Here is a 16486-nt window from a genome sequence, read left to right on the forward strand (position 1 = left end):
GTCAGTGCAGCTGAACGGCCAGCCCTTAGTGATGGTGGACGATGGGACCCTCCCAGAACTGAAGCCCCGCCCTCTGCGGGTCGGCCGGACATTGGTCATCCCTCCAGTCACCATGGGCTTTTATGTGGTCAAGAATGTCAACGCTTTGGCCTGCCGCTACCGATAAACCCCCTCACACTCACAAGTCACCAGCAGGCCTGCTGGACTGCTTTCCACTCTTCTGCCCTAATGGTATCACTATTTTTCAGGCATCTTCTGAGCAACAAACCAGTCTCTGCCGCCCCATCCTGCTGGAATCAACACTAACTTGCTCTCCAAAGAGACAAATACCCTAGCATGAGCTTAGCCTAGGTAGGTCACTTCTACCCCAAAGGAAAATGTAGACCTCATAAGCATGAAGGTATGTGTGTAGAGCTGTATGCACCCTTGTACATGCCCCACGAGAACAAGCTGACAGTGCACTTCCAGGACAAATGAAATAGCTCCCCACAATCCTGGTCACATAGCAAAATAACTACAGACCTTAGCCTGTGGCTGCTGCCCTCGGCAGACGATGAGGAAGGAAAAAAACCCGGTGGACATTTGAGAGCCCAATCCCCCCTAACTCCTTTCCTTTGTCTGTTCCCTGCTGTTGCCCTGGGTTTCATATCACCTCTCCTCCCAGAGGGGAGCAAGTGGGTGAGTCAGTGCCGGCCTGCTGGGCAAGCTGTTAATGTAATTTCCTGGCTGATGTATGAGTGTGTGCATCTGGGTTTCTGACAGTGGCATCAATCACTAGCTATTCCTCTGGGAAGCGGGTGCTTCAAAAGTAAAATTGCAGTCATACTCCAGATTTTGTAAGAAGGTTCTATTCCTCTGTGAATCCAGCTTCCCCCAGGGTTGGAATGGAAGTCAGGTGACAGTGTTCACTGAGTGGACAGCAATGTATTAGGCAGCACAGGAAGCAGTCATCATCTGTCATGTGGCTGCGAGGGAGGGAGCTTTAGTACAGAGAAAGCACACCCAACCACCAAACACGGACACACACACACACACACACACACACACACACGTGTCCCTCGACTGAACAAAGCAAATAATTAGACCTACCTCAATTTTGAGAGAATATTAAGGGCTTGATAGGGTAAGCCCTTAATGGTTTGGTTGACCAAAACCATTTTAAAAAAAGGTATAAATCAAAGGTCATCACAACTGTAAGACCCAACTGAATCTAACCTTTCTGCTTCTTCCCAAGTATCTGAGTGCTCTCAATGGCTTGTACTAGGCAGAAAGCTAATGTGCTCATGAAAGATGACCAGGTCCGTGCTCTCCCAGACCAGCTTATCTGAGCATAGAACTAAGCTTTCAGCTCGCCACGTTGGGGAAGGGGGACCTGGAGACTGAGGTCTGATGGGGAAACTGTGGAATGGGAGGTGGGAGGCCCCCGAGTTGGGCAGGGGGGAGTGGAGTGGTTTAAAGTTCACGATGAGGACCCTCTATGATTCAAGGGGTTTGTGTGGCTCTTTGCAAACAAGCTGCAACTGAAGTGACTTTCTTTTCTGTGGATATGATTTTCTTTTGCAGGATAAATGGCACAAAGGATGCTTCTTTTTAAGGAGGAGATATTAAACAATGTCACAGGGTTCCAGTAGAGAGAGATACAACTTCTGCTGATGTGAAAGGTTAGAAATGGAGGAGAGGGGCAAGGTGGCTGAGGCCAGAGGCCAGGGAGACTGCCTAAGGAGGAGTTAAGGGGCAGGGCCAGGTCTGCAGAGTGAGTGATAAGGAAGATTAGACGGGAGCAGGGAGGGACTCAGCGTGCAGAACTGGGAATCTGGGAGAGGGAAACCAACAGGCTCATTTCACACGACAGGAAGAGAGTGGAGTCAGTTTTGACCTAAGCTTCTTATTAGGTAGAGGAGGAACAGCACCAGGAGGTGTGGAGTGGGAAAGGGGGAGACCGAGGACCGGGCTGGCCTCCCTCAGTGGTGGCTCAGCCTGGAAGCAGCTGCAGAGAGAGCAGCAGACCCTGGCACATCCCCGCAAGGCTGCCCAGAGCGGGCCTCGTCTCCGGAAGCAGGCCTCTCCCACTGACGCTTCAGATCTGGGAGAGAGGGAAGTGCCAAGACTGGGGGTAGAAAGGCAGGGAAGAAGCAGCAGAGGAAAGTGAAGAAGAGAAGGGAAAACAGAAACAAGAGACTAAGAGGTTGTTTCCCCCGATTTTAAAAACTTTGTGCAGATAGCAAAGTCTCTTCTATATACTGGTACGGCTGCAGGCCCCTCATAATAACGGGGGTAACCAGAGGTCCCCGCAGGCTGGCCCTGGGCTAGTTTGCTTTACGTACATAGCCGCCCCTCAGGGAGTTACTATTCTTAGCTCCATTTTTCCTGTGAGGCCTGGAGAGGGTCTGTAACTTGCTCAGGGTCATCCAGGGGAATGGGTTGCTGAGATCAGAATAGTCCAGAGCCTGTTCATTTAACCGCCCAGCTCAGTGGCTGCCCAGTTCACAGACTCACCTCTCTTTACCTCTTCATAGGTTCTGCTAATTCAGTACAGCCAGGACCTCCGGAGCTCCACTCAAACACACTTTCTCTAAATAAGTGTTGACTCTTCACTAAGCCTCTAGACTTGCAGAATATAGGCAGTCCCTGCTTCTTTCGTCTTTATATCTTAAATACTGCTCCTAAGAGGTTTAAGTTTTGGGTTTGGGTTTGGGTTTTTTTTTTTTTCTTTTTTAATTAATAAAAAGGGAGGAGGGAATCAATGAAATTTATCTTTGGAGTCCTACAATTCTAACTCTGCAACTGCCTCATGGAAGAAGTATTTGCATTGTTCAAAGGATACCGAGAAACTCACTATAACATCACATTCTGTAAGGATTTTAGTACAGGGCATCTGTCCTGGCTTTCTCATTTAGGGGTGAGGGGTAATGACTAAGTCAGTAGGGATCCCCCCTTATAAGGGACTGTCCTACCACACTCCCCCCAAAAGACAGCTTGTGGCCAAACTCAGCATCACGCTGCACGTCAGGGGAGCAGTTTGCCAGGCTGGGCCCCAGGACAAAAGAGCTCATCAGCCAGCTTCCCCCCCAACAGATTTTTCCTCCCAAAACAAGACATGGCCAAGATAGTCTTAAGACTTAAGAGCCACTTTATTTTAAACCAAAGAATGTGCTTGCACAAATGCTTCTTTGAAAGCATACTAATGTATAATGAGAAGTTTGTGCCTTTTGTTGAGATGGTTTTCTGGTCTCCCTGCCTCTAGGAATGATTTTCTTTCTCCTTTCTGATCGCAAAGGCTCAGAACAAATGCTCATTGTTATTTGAAGAGAAAGTCTCAATCTTCCAGTGCCCTGAAAAAGCTGCAAGTGTGGGATATTAGCATTATCCCCAGCTGGAGACAAGCTTGAAAACACCAGACCTGGGCTACGTTGAGCCTAAGGCTGGGGACTCCCAGAACCACAAAGGCCCACTTGCCCTCCGTAGTCCCTGCCCCTCCCCAGCTGTTGGGCAGTCCCTGGGCAGATGAGTCCCAGCCCTGTACCCTCCAACGGGGCAGAGGTTGTGGGCAGATTCTGCCTGAGAGGCCTCCCCCACCACTCTCGGCACCAGGGACCCTCAAAGGTGGGGAGGACCCAGCAGGACTGAACTGCTGGGCAGCCATGTGGTCCAGGCCAGGCCCAGCATCTGCAGGTGGGCCCTGCTGCCTGCACTCAAGGCCCCTGCGTTTGGGATGGATGCAGCTGCAGGATTCACTGTGGAAATGCAGTGAGAGCTTTACTTCTGAAAACAAAACAGGAAGTGTTTCATCTCTGCAAAAGCCAAGGCAAACCAGGTGGGTCACTCGGACAATAGAAACACTGGGACAAAGACCGACTTTAAAATTTTGAAATATCAATAGAGCAAACAAAAGTAATAAAGATATGGCTTGGAGAAGGCAAGGGAAGGGGGGCATAAACACTTCCCCCTCTCCCCAACCTCAACACCACTGCCCCAGCCTGAACACTGCCCATTGCTCTTTTCCACACCTTCTCTCCAGTTCCACAGCCCCACCTCTGCCAGCCACTCTATTCCCCAACCCAGAGCCCAGGGAAATCCGCTGTACTGAAAGGGAATTAAGTTTTGATTGTAGAATAGTTCACAATCTTTTTCCTAAGATGTACCAGAATTGCAAATAAGATAGTAAGGAGGACTCAAAGAGAAAGAGTTATTATAAAGCCCAAGAGCATTAGAATCACTGCCTCTGAGTTCCACCAACAGTTTCTGTAACTGCCTTCCTATGCCCTGTCCTGGTGGTGGTGACTCGTTGGGGTGTTTGGAAGAACCAGAGTGGCGTAACTAGAACTTGAACCCAGATCTGTCAGAGTCCAAATTCTGCTCTCATTGCACTGGGCTCACTCTTGCTGGACTGGCTGTGGCCAACTTCCTGTCACCTCTGCTGCCCACAGCTAGCTTTCGTGAGGTCCTGGGTGTGTCTACACAGAACCCTAGTGGTGCCTTCGCCCAGGAGAGGTGATCTCAGGGTTTGGAGGAACTGACCAGTAGCTCTGACGAGCAGTGAGTCGGGCTGTGACCAGCCTTAGCTGTAGAATTTTGAATCCAGGCTCACCTTCGCCTACCAGGGGCCCTCCGGGTCTGCTCCTCTCCTACGTTTGTCTGGAGAACAATTTAAAGGGCCACTCCTACCGCTACCACCCACCATAGGTGATGACTCTTGGTATTTCAAAGTCCCAGAGATCAGCACCCACACAGGCACTGCCTCTGAGCACTGCTCCTCCTCCCCCACCACCCAGAGCTTTGGAAGTTTCTCTTCACCTTCCCAGACTAAGTAACAAATCCATTAACTACTGCCCTAGGGGTAGTATTTGCAAGTATCACTGTAAAGCAAGAAAGCCACAATACAGCAAACTGCTTCCACATCCATTTCCTTCTAAACAGCAGAGCAACCCCAGGGGCCCTGGGAGCATCTGGGGGAGCCGACCAAGCTCCACCTGACTGGCTCGAGAGTAAACCCCATTTTCCTGTGCGCCCAGCAGCGGAAAGGGGGGCCCTTCTTTGTAGCCCACGTCAGGCACATTACTCTTCTAATTATTATTCATGAAAATAGTCTCGGATTCTTTTTCAAGTTGTAAATGTTACATAATAAATTATATTTTGGGAAGAAGCAAAAAGAAACCTTAGTTTTATTCATCTGGAAATTGGCAAAATGAGTGCAGGAACACCTCCCAGGGAAATGTTCTCTGTGCAGGGGATTTTAACAGGTGTTAATATTTTCTTCCAGGGAACGGATTATATTAAGGTTTATATGAGCCTGGTGATGGCAGAGAGTTTGGGTCCCTGAGGTAGTTCATATTTTGAGGTAATGTTCTGTAAGTAATAAAATGTGGATACTCTAACTTTCTGTTCTCAGGGTGTTCTGTGGGGAGAGGGAGGCCGCTATTGTCCACACGACACCTCGACCTGAAGACTGATTGCCTGATGAACTAATATACGCTAGGGATCTTTGATTTCACGGTGTGCTATGCTCTCCCTCTACTCTCTTCCCCACAAGTGTTGCTTCAAGTACTCCAAGTGGAAATTCAATTTTATTATTCAAATTAGATGTCACTATGTTAAAGTAACCGTCAGCTGCAATACCAGGTAAACACTAGTATCTCAATGGCTAAACACAATCCAAGTTTATTTCTTGCTAACAGATCATGCAAAGTTCAGTTGGTGATAATAGATAAGGTAGGCAGTGCTTCTCTTCTATGTAGTCCTTTGGGATCCAGACTGATGTAGGCTCTCTGCCATCTTCAGCACTTGGCCTCCAAGGTTGCTATGGCATCAACATGCAGTTGCCAGACAAGGAAAGCAAGTATGCAGATCATATGGGAGTATTTTAGGGGCCTAACCTGGCATAAATTCCTTCCCTTCAATTCCTTAGGCCCTAAGTCAGTCACATGGTCCCATCAAATGCTGGGGATCTAGGAAATGAAGTCCCTGGATGGGCAGCCACTTCCCAACAACAATTATATTTCCTTCCTATAGATTGAATGTCTGTGTCCCCCCAAAATTCACATGCTGAAACCTAATCCCCAACATGATAGTAGTTGGAGGTAGGGCCTCTGGGAAGTGATTAGGTTATGAAGGTGGAGCCCTCATGAATGGGATTATAAAAGAGACCCCAGAGGGCTCCTCTGCCCCTTCCACCATGTGAGGACTTTTCCAAAAGGACATATCCTATGATCCAGAAAGCATGTTCTCATCAGACACTGAATCTGCCGGAGCCTTGACCTTGGACTTCCCAGCCTCCAGAACTGTGAGGAATAAACTTCTGTTGTTTATAAGCCACCCAGTCTATGGTATTTTTGTTATAGCAGCCTGAATGGACTAAGACATTCATGAAAAAGGAGCACAAAACTTCGATGGACAGCTAGGAGACCAGAGAATGAGCCAACGCTATTGGGTCCCTCCAGTTGATTTGCCATCAAGTGAGTGTTACACACTATGTGTGGTGATATCTAAATTCAAAGGATATTTTTTTTTTAGCATACTTCATAATGACCTACAGGAGCTTTCTTCTCCATCTCTCCCATTCCTTAAGTCCCACCTCTCCTAGTACTTGGCTGATTTTTAGCAGAAAATAATTTCTGTGTTGTTCCACTGCTATCCAGTTAGGCTGTACCTAGCACTAGACACTGTGCCCTCTACTAGACACATCAAAAATATCATTTAAAGCCTCAAATAGCAAAGTGGGTTAATGGTTCACTGGAGAATCATAGAGGCCTCAGCTATTGACCAAATGGGTGAGTTCCCATACCTGCAGATCACAAAACACTATCCCACTGATTGAATCCATCTGAGGAGAGCAGGTAATTGAAGGAGACTGCTCTGACCAAGAGACCTTGATTCCAGTCCCAGCCCTCCACCAACTAACGGTGAGATGTCAGACAAGTCACTCAGCCTCTCTGGACTTAAGCGTCCCCATCTGTAAAATGAGGACTTTGGATTAAGTGAACTCTAGGGTCACCTAAAACTACCCATTGTCCATCTATGTTAGATGGTCCCTGTTCCAGGTGCTATTGCTATGGTCTTCCTATTTCTTCCTCATATATAACATGTATGTTTTATATATATATATAGATAGATAGATAGATAGATAGATAGATATAGATATAGATATAATCAACTCAGATATATCTTTTTGAGAGGTTTCAAAGTTAGCCTTAAAGTTTTTGGCGCTCTTTCTACATGAATGCAATGTGCTTTTCAGGATGCATGCATGTGAAATTCAACACAAACAACACATTTTGATGGTGGTTTCTTTTTTTCTAGAGATAATGTCATGATTTTTCTTTGAGTTAATGACGTGACTCCTTCCATCCAAGTTCTTCCAAGCAGTGATTTAGTGCAAATTTAATGTAGATGAAGCATGCCCCAAGGTACACTCACCTTGTTATTAGTTTTTGAAAGAAACAGATTGACCTCACTTTTGAGAAATTAGGTAAATCAAACCTTAAGACACATACATGGGATTACTACAAAAGCATCTGATATAGCATAGTAGAATTTTATCATGTGTGTACCTAATGTCCTGGAATTCAACTAATTACAGGTGGAGGCAGGCAGTAGGAGATGGGAAATTGGAGGGACAATGAAAAGAAAGATGGGGGGAGCAAAAGAATGAATAATCACAGAAATGCTAAGGGAGATGCAGGAAAGAACAAAGAGCAACATAAAGGGTAAACATGTAGGAAAGTCTAAATAAATATAAAACAATAATAATAATGTCTCATGAGATTTAATATATAGAGAGAATTTAAAATGCATTACAGCAATAGCATACATATTGAAAGCAGGTAAATGGAAAGTATTCTAACGTCCTTCCATTTCTGAGGAAGAGGTAAAAGTACCAATTTATATTAAACTTTGATAAGTCAAGGTTGCATGTTTTAACCTCTAGGGCAACCACTAAAAGGATATTAAAAGAGTGCATTACTTCTAACTGAATGGTGGGGGATGGGTGGAATCATAATAAAAAATAGTTGATCTAAAAGAAAGCAAGAAAGAAGAGAAAGACAACAAAGAACAGGTGGGACTAATAGAAAGCAAATAGTAAGATGATGAATTTAAACACACATTTATTTGTAGTGTTATTGTCAATAGAACAAATGCTCCAATTAAAAGAAAAAGATTTTCAGATGAAATAAAAAGAAACAAAGTCCAACTAAATGCTGTTTCAAAAAAACATCTAAAATATAAGAAGGTAAAAAGGATTAAGGAAAAGCTATGTCATGCAACGAAAGGTAATTAGCTACACTGATATGAAACAGCAAATGCTTTTGTAAAACAAAAAGCAGTGTTAATAATAGAAAGGGATATTTCATAAAGAAGGAAATTTAACAGTAAAAATTCTAAATTTGCATGCACCTTATGAAGTACCCTATATGTAAAGCAAAACCTCACAGAAATAAAAGGAGAAATAGGCAAATTCACAATTATAATAGGAGATTTTTAACATACTTCTCTCAGAAAATACAATAAACAAATTTCACCTAAGTAATATATATATAGACCAGCAGAGCCAACAAATGAATACAGAGCATTTTTTTCAAGGGCACGTGGAAATGCTTACAAAACTTGACTATATGCTGTGACATAAAAAAAGTTTCAAAAAACTTCAAAGAATGATAACATATAAAGTATTTCTCTGACAACAGTGAAATACAGGTGGAAATATTTTTAAAAAGACAACTGGAATATCTACCTATGCTTGGAAATTAAGAAACAGACCTGTAAATAATCCATGGATCAAAAAAAAAACAGAAATCACAATAAAAAGTAGAAAATATTTCAAATTCAATGAAAAACACTACATATCAAAATGTGCAAGAACTCCCAACTTCTGGTAATTAACATTATTTTACCAGACTGACCCTTTTGCCAACAGCAATTCTAAACTGCTGACAAGATACAAAAAAACAAAAAAACCAGACACACACACACACACACACACACACACACACACACACACACACAGCTCTTTGAAGGCAATAGCAAACAGCTGAACAGCTAAAAGCAGGCAGAAACTACAGGAGACATGACCCTTGAATGACAGGAATCAAACAGGGTAAGAACCACGTTTATCTGGCTTTTCCCCTGAAGGAATTCCCCGAGTTCACAACAAAAAGGGGATTGAGGTCAAGCAGAAAGCAGCTGTGTATTGGACTGTGGAGTAAGAGACTAGTTTTCAGGAATGACAGAGCAGCTGAAAATGAAAGGGGGTAGAAAAAGGAGAAATAATGGGAGAAGCCAACAAAGCCGGTACCAAGTGCCCTCAAATATTTGGCTGACCTCTGAACTATGTATGCACAGCGTGAGACTCCAAAAACCCTGGTAGAAAGAAAGAGCCGGAAGGCTGAGAGAGCAGCAGAGATATAAACTGCTGCCTAGTGGGAGAGAGTTTGAGTTCAGGCCCTACCAAGTTAGAGGAGCTTGGTAAACACTTCAGACTTCCCACTGAAACCCCAAAAAGGCCACACCTTAACACTAAGGATCACACCCTCTTAGGATTAAGGAAGAAAACGAAATACATCCACTCTAACAAAGCCAAAAATCAAGCCTCCACAATCAAAATGAACTACCATTAATTCAACTGCCACCTAGAACAAAACCCAGCACTTCAGTGGAAGACAACAGAATCCAGAGTCTTTTCAATGCATCACTTACAATGTCCAGTATAAAATATAAAAATTAATAGACTCACAAAGAAGCAGGAATATGTGACTCACCATCAGTAATAGTGTCATGTTGAGCTATACTGAAACCTGAGGCAAAAGGAAAAATCAGAAATAATGATCATGTTTATGTTTAAAATTTTGATATTTTATTTATCATGGATTTTTACAGGAATTTTGATTTTAAAAACATTAATTCATATAGTATTTATCTTAATTACTAAGTTTTTTGACATCCCTTTAAATTTTGCATTCAAGGTAAATATCTCATTCTCACCCAGTCCTAGTCCTGAAGCCAACAAAGGATAGAAAACAGAATCATAAAAATACTCAATACATTTCTTGAAAAGGCATTACAAAGATGAAAGAAGGAACAAAGAAAAGACAGGACAAATAGAAAACAAATAGCAAGATAACAGACTGATAAACTTAAACCAAACCATAATCACATTATATGTAAGTTGTCTTAACATACAATCTGACAATTTAGTCTGGCAGAGATTGTCAGTCCGCATAAAAAATTAGATCCAACTACATGCTGCCTACCAAAAACTGCACTATAAATATGAAGACAGAAGTAGGTTAAATATAAAAGAATGGAAAATTACATATGTAGGGGAGGTAAAATTTCTCCTCAACCCTCTTAGGATTTCTGGCTAGGACTGACATAAAACAGATTAATAGGAGAAAAGCATACAAGTTTTATTTAGTAATTTTTCACATGTGCATGGGAGCTCCCACGAGAAAAATGAAGACCCAGAGAAGTGGCAGGGCCTAAGTGCGTATATACCAGGTTCAACAAATTGCGGCAATTGTGGAAACGTAAACTGTTTGGGGAGACTAAAGAAAGATAAGAATTATTTTAACGAAGTCTATTTGTGCAGATTTCTCTCTGCCTGGACTCCTCATCTCTGGTAATAAGAATGTTTCTTTTCTCCTGGTATAAGGAGGGTATCTTTCACGTGGGAGTTTCACGCCTGCTTTCAGGAGGAAAAGGGAAGGTCAGAGCACCCTTCTTGCATGCACCTGCTGTTTTTTCAAGTGCCTTTAGCTCAAAATAATCAATATACCAAAGTGGCATGTTTTGGGGTGGCGTGTCCTGAACTCCTTCACGTGCCATGTTAACACTAATCAGAAGAAAGCTGTAGTAGCTATACTATTCTCAGACAAAGTAGATTTAGTGCAGTAAATATTGCCAAAGATTAAAAGATAATTTCATAACGGTATGGGGTTAATACACTGAGAGAACATAACAATAATAAATGTTTATGCATCAAAATAATATGAGCTTCAAAATAATATGAAGCAAAAGATGACATAACTACAAGGAGAAACAGACAAATCCACAATTATGATTAGAGAGTTCAATACCACTTCCTCAATATTTGATATAATAACGTCACAGAAAACCATTAAGGATATAGAAAACTTGAATACTGCCATCAACCAACTTAACTTAATTGACATTTATAGATCCCTCAACCCAACAAAAGAAGAATCCATATTCTTTTCAAGTACATATGGAACATTCGCCAAGACAGAACATATCCTAGACCATCAATAAATGTAAAAGTATTCAAATCACACAAAGCATATTCTCTGACCAAATGGAATTGAAATAGAAACCAATAACAGAAAGATACATGGAAATCCTCTGAATGTCTGGAAATTAATAACACACTTCTAAATAACTCATGGGTCAAAACAATCAAAAGTTAGAAAGCATTTTGAACTAATTAAAAATGAAAAGACAACACATCAAAAGTTGTGGGTGCTGAGAAGGAGTACCTTGGGGGAAATTTACAGCAGTAAACTCCTTTGTTAGAAAAGACAAGAAGTCTCAAATCAATGGGTCAGTTTCTACCTCAAGGAACTATAAAAAAAAAGAGCAAATTAAAACCAAAGTAAACAGAAGAAAAGAAAGAGTAAATATCAGTGCAGAAATTGGTGAAATAAAAACCAGGCAACCAATGAAAACTGTTGAAACCAACAGCTGTTTCTTTGAGAAAATCAGTAAAATCCTTGGTGTGACCTGGATCCCTCTAAATTTATTGAACAGAATAGAGTCCAGAAATATATCCACACATATATGGTCAATTGATTTGAGACAAATGTGTCAAAGTAATTCAGTGATGAAGAGATACTTTTTCAGCAAATGGTGTTAGAAAAACCACACATCTATATGCAAAAAAAAAAAAAAAAAAAAAATCTGAACCCTTCTCTCACACCACCTACAAAAATCAACTCAAAGTGGATCACCAACCTAAACGCAAATCTTAAAAACTATAAAACTTCTGGAAGAAAACACAAGATAAAATCTTTGTGACCCTGGCTTAGGTGAAGGCTTTTTATCAATAGACAGTACACAAAGAAGCACAAAGATTTCTGTTCTTCAACAGTCAGCATAAAGAGAATGAAAAGACAAAGCCACAGATTGGCAAAAATAATAAAATAATAATAAAGCAAAACAGATATCTGATAAAGAATTTGTATCTAAATACATAAAGAAACCATATAAATCAGAAGAAGAAAAACGATGCAATTTAAAAACGGGCAAATGATTTGAATGCTTTACCAGAGAAGAGATACAGATGGCATATAAGCACATGAAAAGTTCAACATCATTAGTCCATTTTCCATTTTCCAGGAAAATGGAAATTAAAACCACAATGAGATGCCACTATATACCTACTTGAATGGCTAAAGTTAGAAAAGGACAATATCCAGTGCTAAGGAGGCTACAGAGCAGCTAAAACTCTTAGTATTGCTAGAGGGAATGTAAAATCGTTCATGCACTTTAGAAAACAGTTCAGCAGTATAATATAAACTTAAACATACACTTACCATACAGCCCAGCCACCCTACTCCTAGGTGTTTACCTAAGTGAAATAAAAATTTATGTTGACATCAAAGCCTGGACATAATTACAAATAGATAAACTGAATTACATCAAAATTGAAAACTTTTGTGCTACAAGTGATACCATTAAGAAAGTGAAAAGACAAACCACATAACGGGAGGACATTTTTGCAAATCTTATATCTAAAAAGGGACTTGTATGCATAATATATAACAAACACGACTCGATAATAAAGACAATTAATTTTAAAACAGGCAAAGAATCTGCATAAACATTTCCCCAAGAAAATGGTCAAAAATCACATGAAAAGATGTTGAACATCATTAGTCTCAGTATCAAATCAAAATCATAATGAGCTATCACTTCACACCCACTAGGATGGCTAAATTATAATAGACAATAACAAGTGTTGGTGAAGATGTGGGGAAACTAGGACGTTGATGTTGCTGGCAGGAATGAAAACTACTAGTAACAGAAGTGAGTACGTAAACAGCAGCATATCCATTTGATGGAATTTATTCAACCACTGAAATTCATGCTCAGGAAATGTTCGACACAGAGAAACATGGTGAGTGAAAAGAGCAGGGTAAAGAGTGCGCAGCCAGAATGATCTCAACTGTGGGCTGCAGAGATGCCTGCAGAGGGGCTGTGTGCTGTAGATGGGGAGCTGGAAGGTCTGGGGCTTAAGGTGGGCTGGGAGGGGTGGGCGGTGAAGGGGGGGATGGAGAGTGATCCTCGCTTTGTCTGCAGGTGGTGGAGGCATTAATTCTTGGCCCCTGCCTTGCCCCAGGTGGCGCTCAAACTGCTGTACCCCAGCCAGTCCTCGAAATTCATCCCCTGCTGGGCTGTGCTCAAAGCTTGCAGGTGGCACCAGGGCACTAAGGGGTGGCTTCGGTGGGAATTTCATCCCTTCCATTATCTTCATCAGCTCCCCCCACCTTCAGCCACTACAAAAACGCATACAATTTAAGAGACTAGCAAACACAGGTTCAAAACAAAGACCCTGATGTGCACCCCCATCCCCAAAATGGATTGAGAACCCTTATAAAGAAAGTCCAGCGTTGGTACTCTGGGGGTAACTGCGTCCTTCTGCAGGTTGCGTCCCCTCCCAAGGAACTCAGGGAAACCGGTCACAGAAGGGCAGCTCCCACCCAGAACCGCAGCTCAGCAAGAAAAGCCAGAGGGTGGGGAAGAGCCCAGCGGGGCGCCGGGAGACCTGCGTTCTGATCCTAACTGGGCCCCTCAGCAAGTTATTTCTTCTCTCTGGGCGTCAGTTTCCTCTTCTGTAAATGGAGACTTTCCTAGTACCTCGGTGGGGAGTGGCTTGAGCTAAGGCAGGTTGCAGGGCCGGACGCAGCAGGTGCCTCTGACGGCTGCCTGCGAAGTCCCCCACACTGTGGGCCTCGGTGCCCCCCTTGTAGACGGGAGGAATGTGGCCACCGCCCGGCAGGAGTCAAGGCGCAGGAGCCACGGCTCGCTGAGCCCGGCCGCCGAGCGGAAGCAAACCGAACGACAGGCAGAGGCGTAAGCCAGGCAGGGGCGGGGCGGGGCGGGCTTCCAGTCCCTCCCCGGGCGGTCACGTGGGCGGTCACGTGGCCACACCCGGAAGCGCGCCCGCAGGCTCCTGGCAGGCTGGCCGGTGTCTGGCTACTACGCGGTACGTGGGCGTCCCGCACTGTCCGAGGACCTCGGTAGTCGGTGGGGCTTCCTCCGGGACCCCGCGCTGCCGTCCCGGAAGTGGGGGCGTTTCCACCTCCAGCCTCAGCCACCCGGCGTGGCGCCGTAGGCCCGTCGCCTAACCTCTCGGAGCCAAAGTTACTGCAGCTACGAAGTGGGGCAGTAGTCACAGCCGGACCCTCTTCCCAGGGTATCTGTGAGGTTCGGGGGACTTGGGGGTGAAACTGCTGCATAAACTGTAAAGTGCAGGGCAAACTGGAAGGCTGCCATTTGGCGGGCGCGCCCTGCAGGTCCTCACTCCTGCGTCCTGCAGCCCATCAGGGGCAAGGACGAGGCTCTGAGGGAGTGGGCTGCTGGCAGGCAGGGGCGCCGGCCATAGGGGCAGTTTGCTGGGAGGATGGCGAATATGGGCGTGGGGGCGTTTCCCCAGGTTGCCCCGGCGCCATCTGGGGCTCCAGTGAGTCCTGCGTTCCCTCAGAGCAGGATAGAGAGAACAGGGAAATCAGAAAATAACACCGGTGAGGTTCTCTTTCCACCAACCTTGTGGAATAAAAGTAGAACCTAACGTCCACTAAAGAGCATTTCCATTTTTCTGGGAATATGGCGTTAAGGTCAATCATGCCGGTGATGTAGTGAGTCTCATGTTGCGCAAGATGCTGAGCCCCTAACAGCCCTTTCTTGTCTCTTGTTTGTTTACAATGTTTGGTTTCCTAATTAAGCTAAAGCTTTATATTGTTCCTGCTTTTTATCATCAAAATATGAGTGATTCTGAAACCAGTTTAGTTCACCTGTTATTTGAGGAGGGGAAGCTGGGAAATAAGAATAACGAGCCCCCACCTCTGTGTAAGAAAGTTTGCTAGGGGTGTGTCTGCACTAGAACCCTGGAGGGAGGTGGAGCCAGAGGGTGAGGCTCAGAGAGGTTTAAGTGTCTTGGCAAAGACAAAACTGGAACCGGGTCTCCCCTGCCTGTTGTATTGCTTTACTGCCATTCATTGCATTACCCTAGGATACCTCCTCCCTTCCCCAGGACTGCTTTTCTGTCTCCCTGGGATGTGCTATGCTGTTTCCCAATGGTCACTCATAGCAGGCTTCCCAGGGCTGCTCAGGGTGGGTTTGCTGACCACACCATGGCTCAGAGTGACCCATGGGGAAGTGAGAGTGCTCAGAAGGAAACAGCAGGTGAGAATTAATGTTTGTGGACACCTGCTGTGGCCAAAGGACTGTGCTTGCCGGGTTCGTGTTCTCCATTGTGGGAGGGCAGGGGTGGGCAGAATGTGGGGCACTTGGACACCTCCTGGCCGAGGGGAGTATGTTCTGAGCAGAAGGCCTTAGAGCCAGAGAGAGACCTTTGACCACTCCGTCCTCCTCCAGCTTGTCCACTCCTGGGAACAGGCAGCAGCTGGAACGAGAGCCTCTGCTTGCCCTCATGACCTCCCTGTTTTAAGCAGGACCTGGGATGCTATGCTGCTCTCCATGAACTGGTCACCGAGTCTGTCTACCGCAGCCCTTTCTGAATCTTTGGCTGTCTGGAAGCTCCTCTGTGCTCCTTGCCAAGGTAGATGATCCTGCCTGAGATGGAGGCAGGCAGCAGCACCCACCCTGGGGCTACTCGGGCTCTGGGAGGTGGACAGGGTGAGGTAGGCAGTAGACTGAGCTCTCGCGGGCTGTGCAGAGTCATCTCGTCTCCATCCCCTAGCCCAGCTCTGCATCCTGGTGTCACCTTTGCCTGTTCTGTCCTTCCTTCCTTGCATCCAGGAGGTCATCATGGCCTACCAAGTCTCTAAGCTACACCTCTTGAATCAGCCCCTTCCTCCCCTGGCCTCCACCAAGGAGTGGACCCACATTACCCCACACCAAGACAATAGCCTCCGTAACCTTGACCCCACCCATCCATGATCCACACCCTCACCAGCCTATGGGGGCTCCCTGCTGTTCACAGCCTCCATTCTACAGCCCACTGTTCTCCAGCCCATGCACTCCCTTCCCGTCAAGCCCACCTGCCCTCGTCCAGCAACCTTTCCTTCACACTCTGTTGCTCTCCCAGTCTCTGCCTAGTGTTTAGCAATTCCATGGGAATAGGATACATTCTTTGTTTTTCACGGTGCTGGAAACACCATCAAGCTAGGTTCTCTGAGTTAAAGTTGATAAACCAACTAGAGATTTGGGAGGAATTCGGTAAGTACCACTAAGCTGGTCACGTAGGGGATCCTGAAGAATGTTACTGAGTCTGAGACCTCGAGATGCCATGATC

General features: G+C 44.7%; 2 protein-coding genes and 1 long non-coding RNA gene across 16 annotated transcripts in view; 2 read left to right on the plus strand and 1 right to left on the minus strand.

The window, feature by feature from the left end:
- The window catches only part of HPSE2 (heparanase 2 (inactive)), a gene marked incomplete at its 5' end in the record, with an annotated part of 626538 nt that extends 621163 nt beyond the window's left edge, over positions 1-5375 (plus strand). For all 5 annotated transcript variants that reach the window (XM_082425203.1, XM_082425208.1, XM_082425207.1 and 2 more), the window contains one exon: positions 1-5375. In XM_082425203.1, the coding sequence (XP_082281329.1) occupies positions 1-166 (166 nt within the window). In that variant the 3' untranslated portion in view covers positions 167-5375.
- LOC309643050 lies at positions 2643-14138 on the minus strand. Of its 2 annotated transcripts, none has more exons than XR_014253508.1 (2): positions 13867-14138; positions 2643-13505 (listed from the first exon to the last, which is right to left on the minus strand). It is a non-coding gene; the product is annotated as an uncharacterized lncRNA (long non-coding RNA). The 2 variants fall into 2 exon arrangements; XR_014253509.1 differs by having other exon boundaries at positions 13775-14138.
- Positions 14128-16486, plus strand: part of HPS1 (HPS1 biogenesis of lysosomal organelles complex 3 subunit 1) — a 23445-nt gene continuing 21086 nt past the window's right edge. For 5 of the 9 annotated variants that reach the window (XR_014253469.1, XR_014253470.1, XM_082425151.1 and 2 more), the window contains exons 1-2: positions 14128-14215; positions 15684-15790. The gene's annotated coding sequence lies outside the window, so the exon portion shown is untranslated. Of the gene's footprint in view, positions 14437-15683; positions 15791-16486 lie in introns of all 9 variants that reach the window. The other 4 variants (XM_082425153.1, XM_082425157.1, XM_082425155.1 and 1 more) reach the window with 4 other exon arrangements.

Source organism: Balaenoptera physalus (assembly GCF_965194825.1).
Source record: "Balaenoptera physalus genome assembly, chromosome: 14".
Lineage (NCBI taxonomy): Eukaryota > Metazoa > Chordata > Mammalia > Artiodactyla > Balaenopteridae > Balaenoptera > Balaenoptera physalus.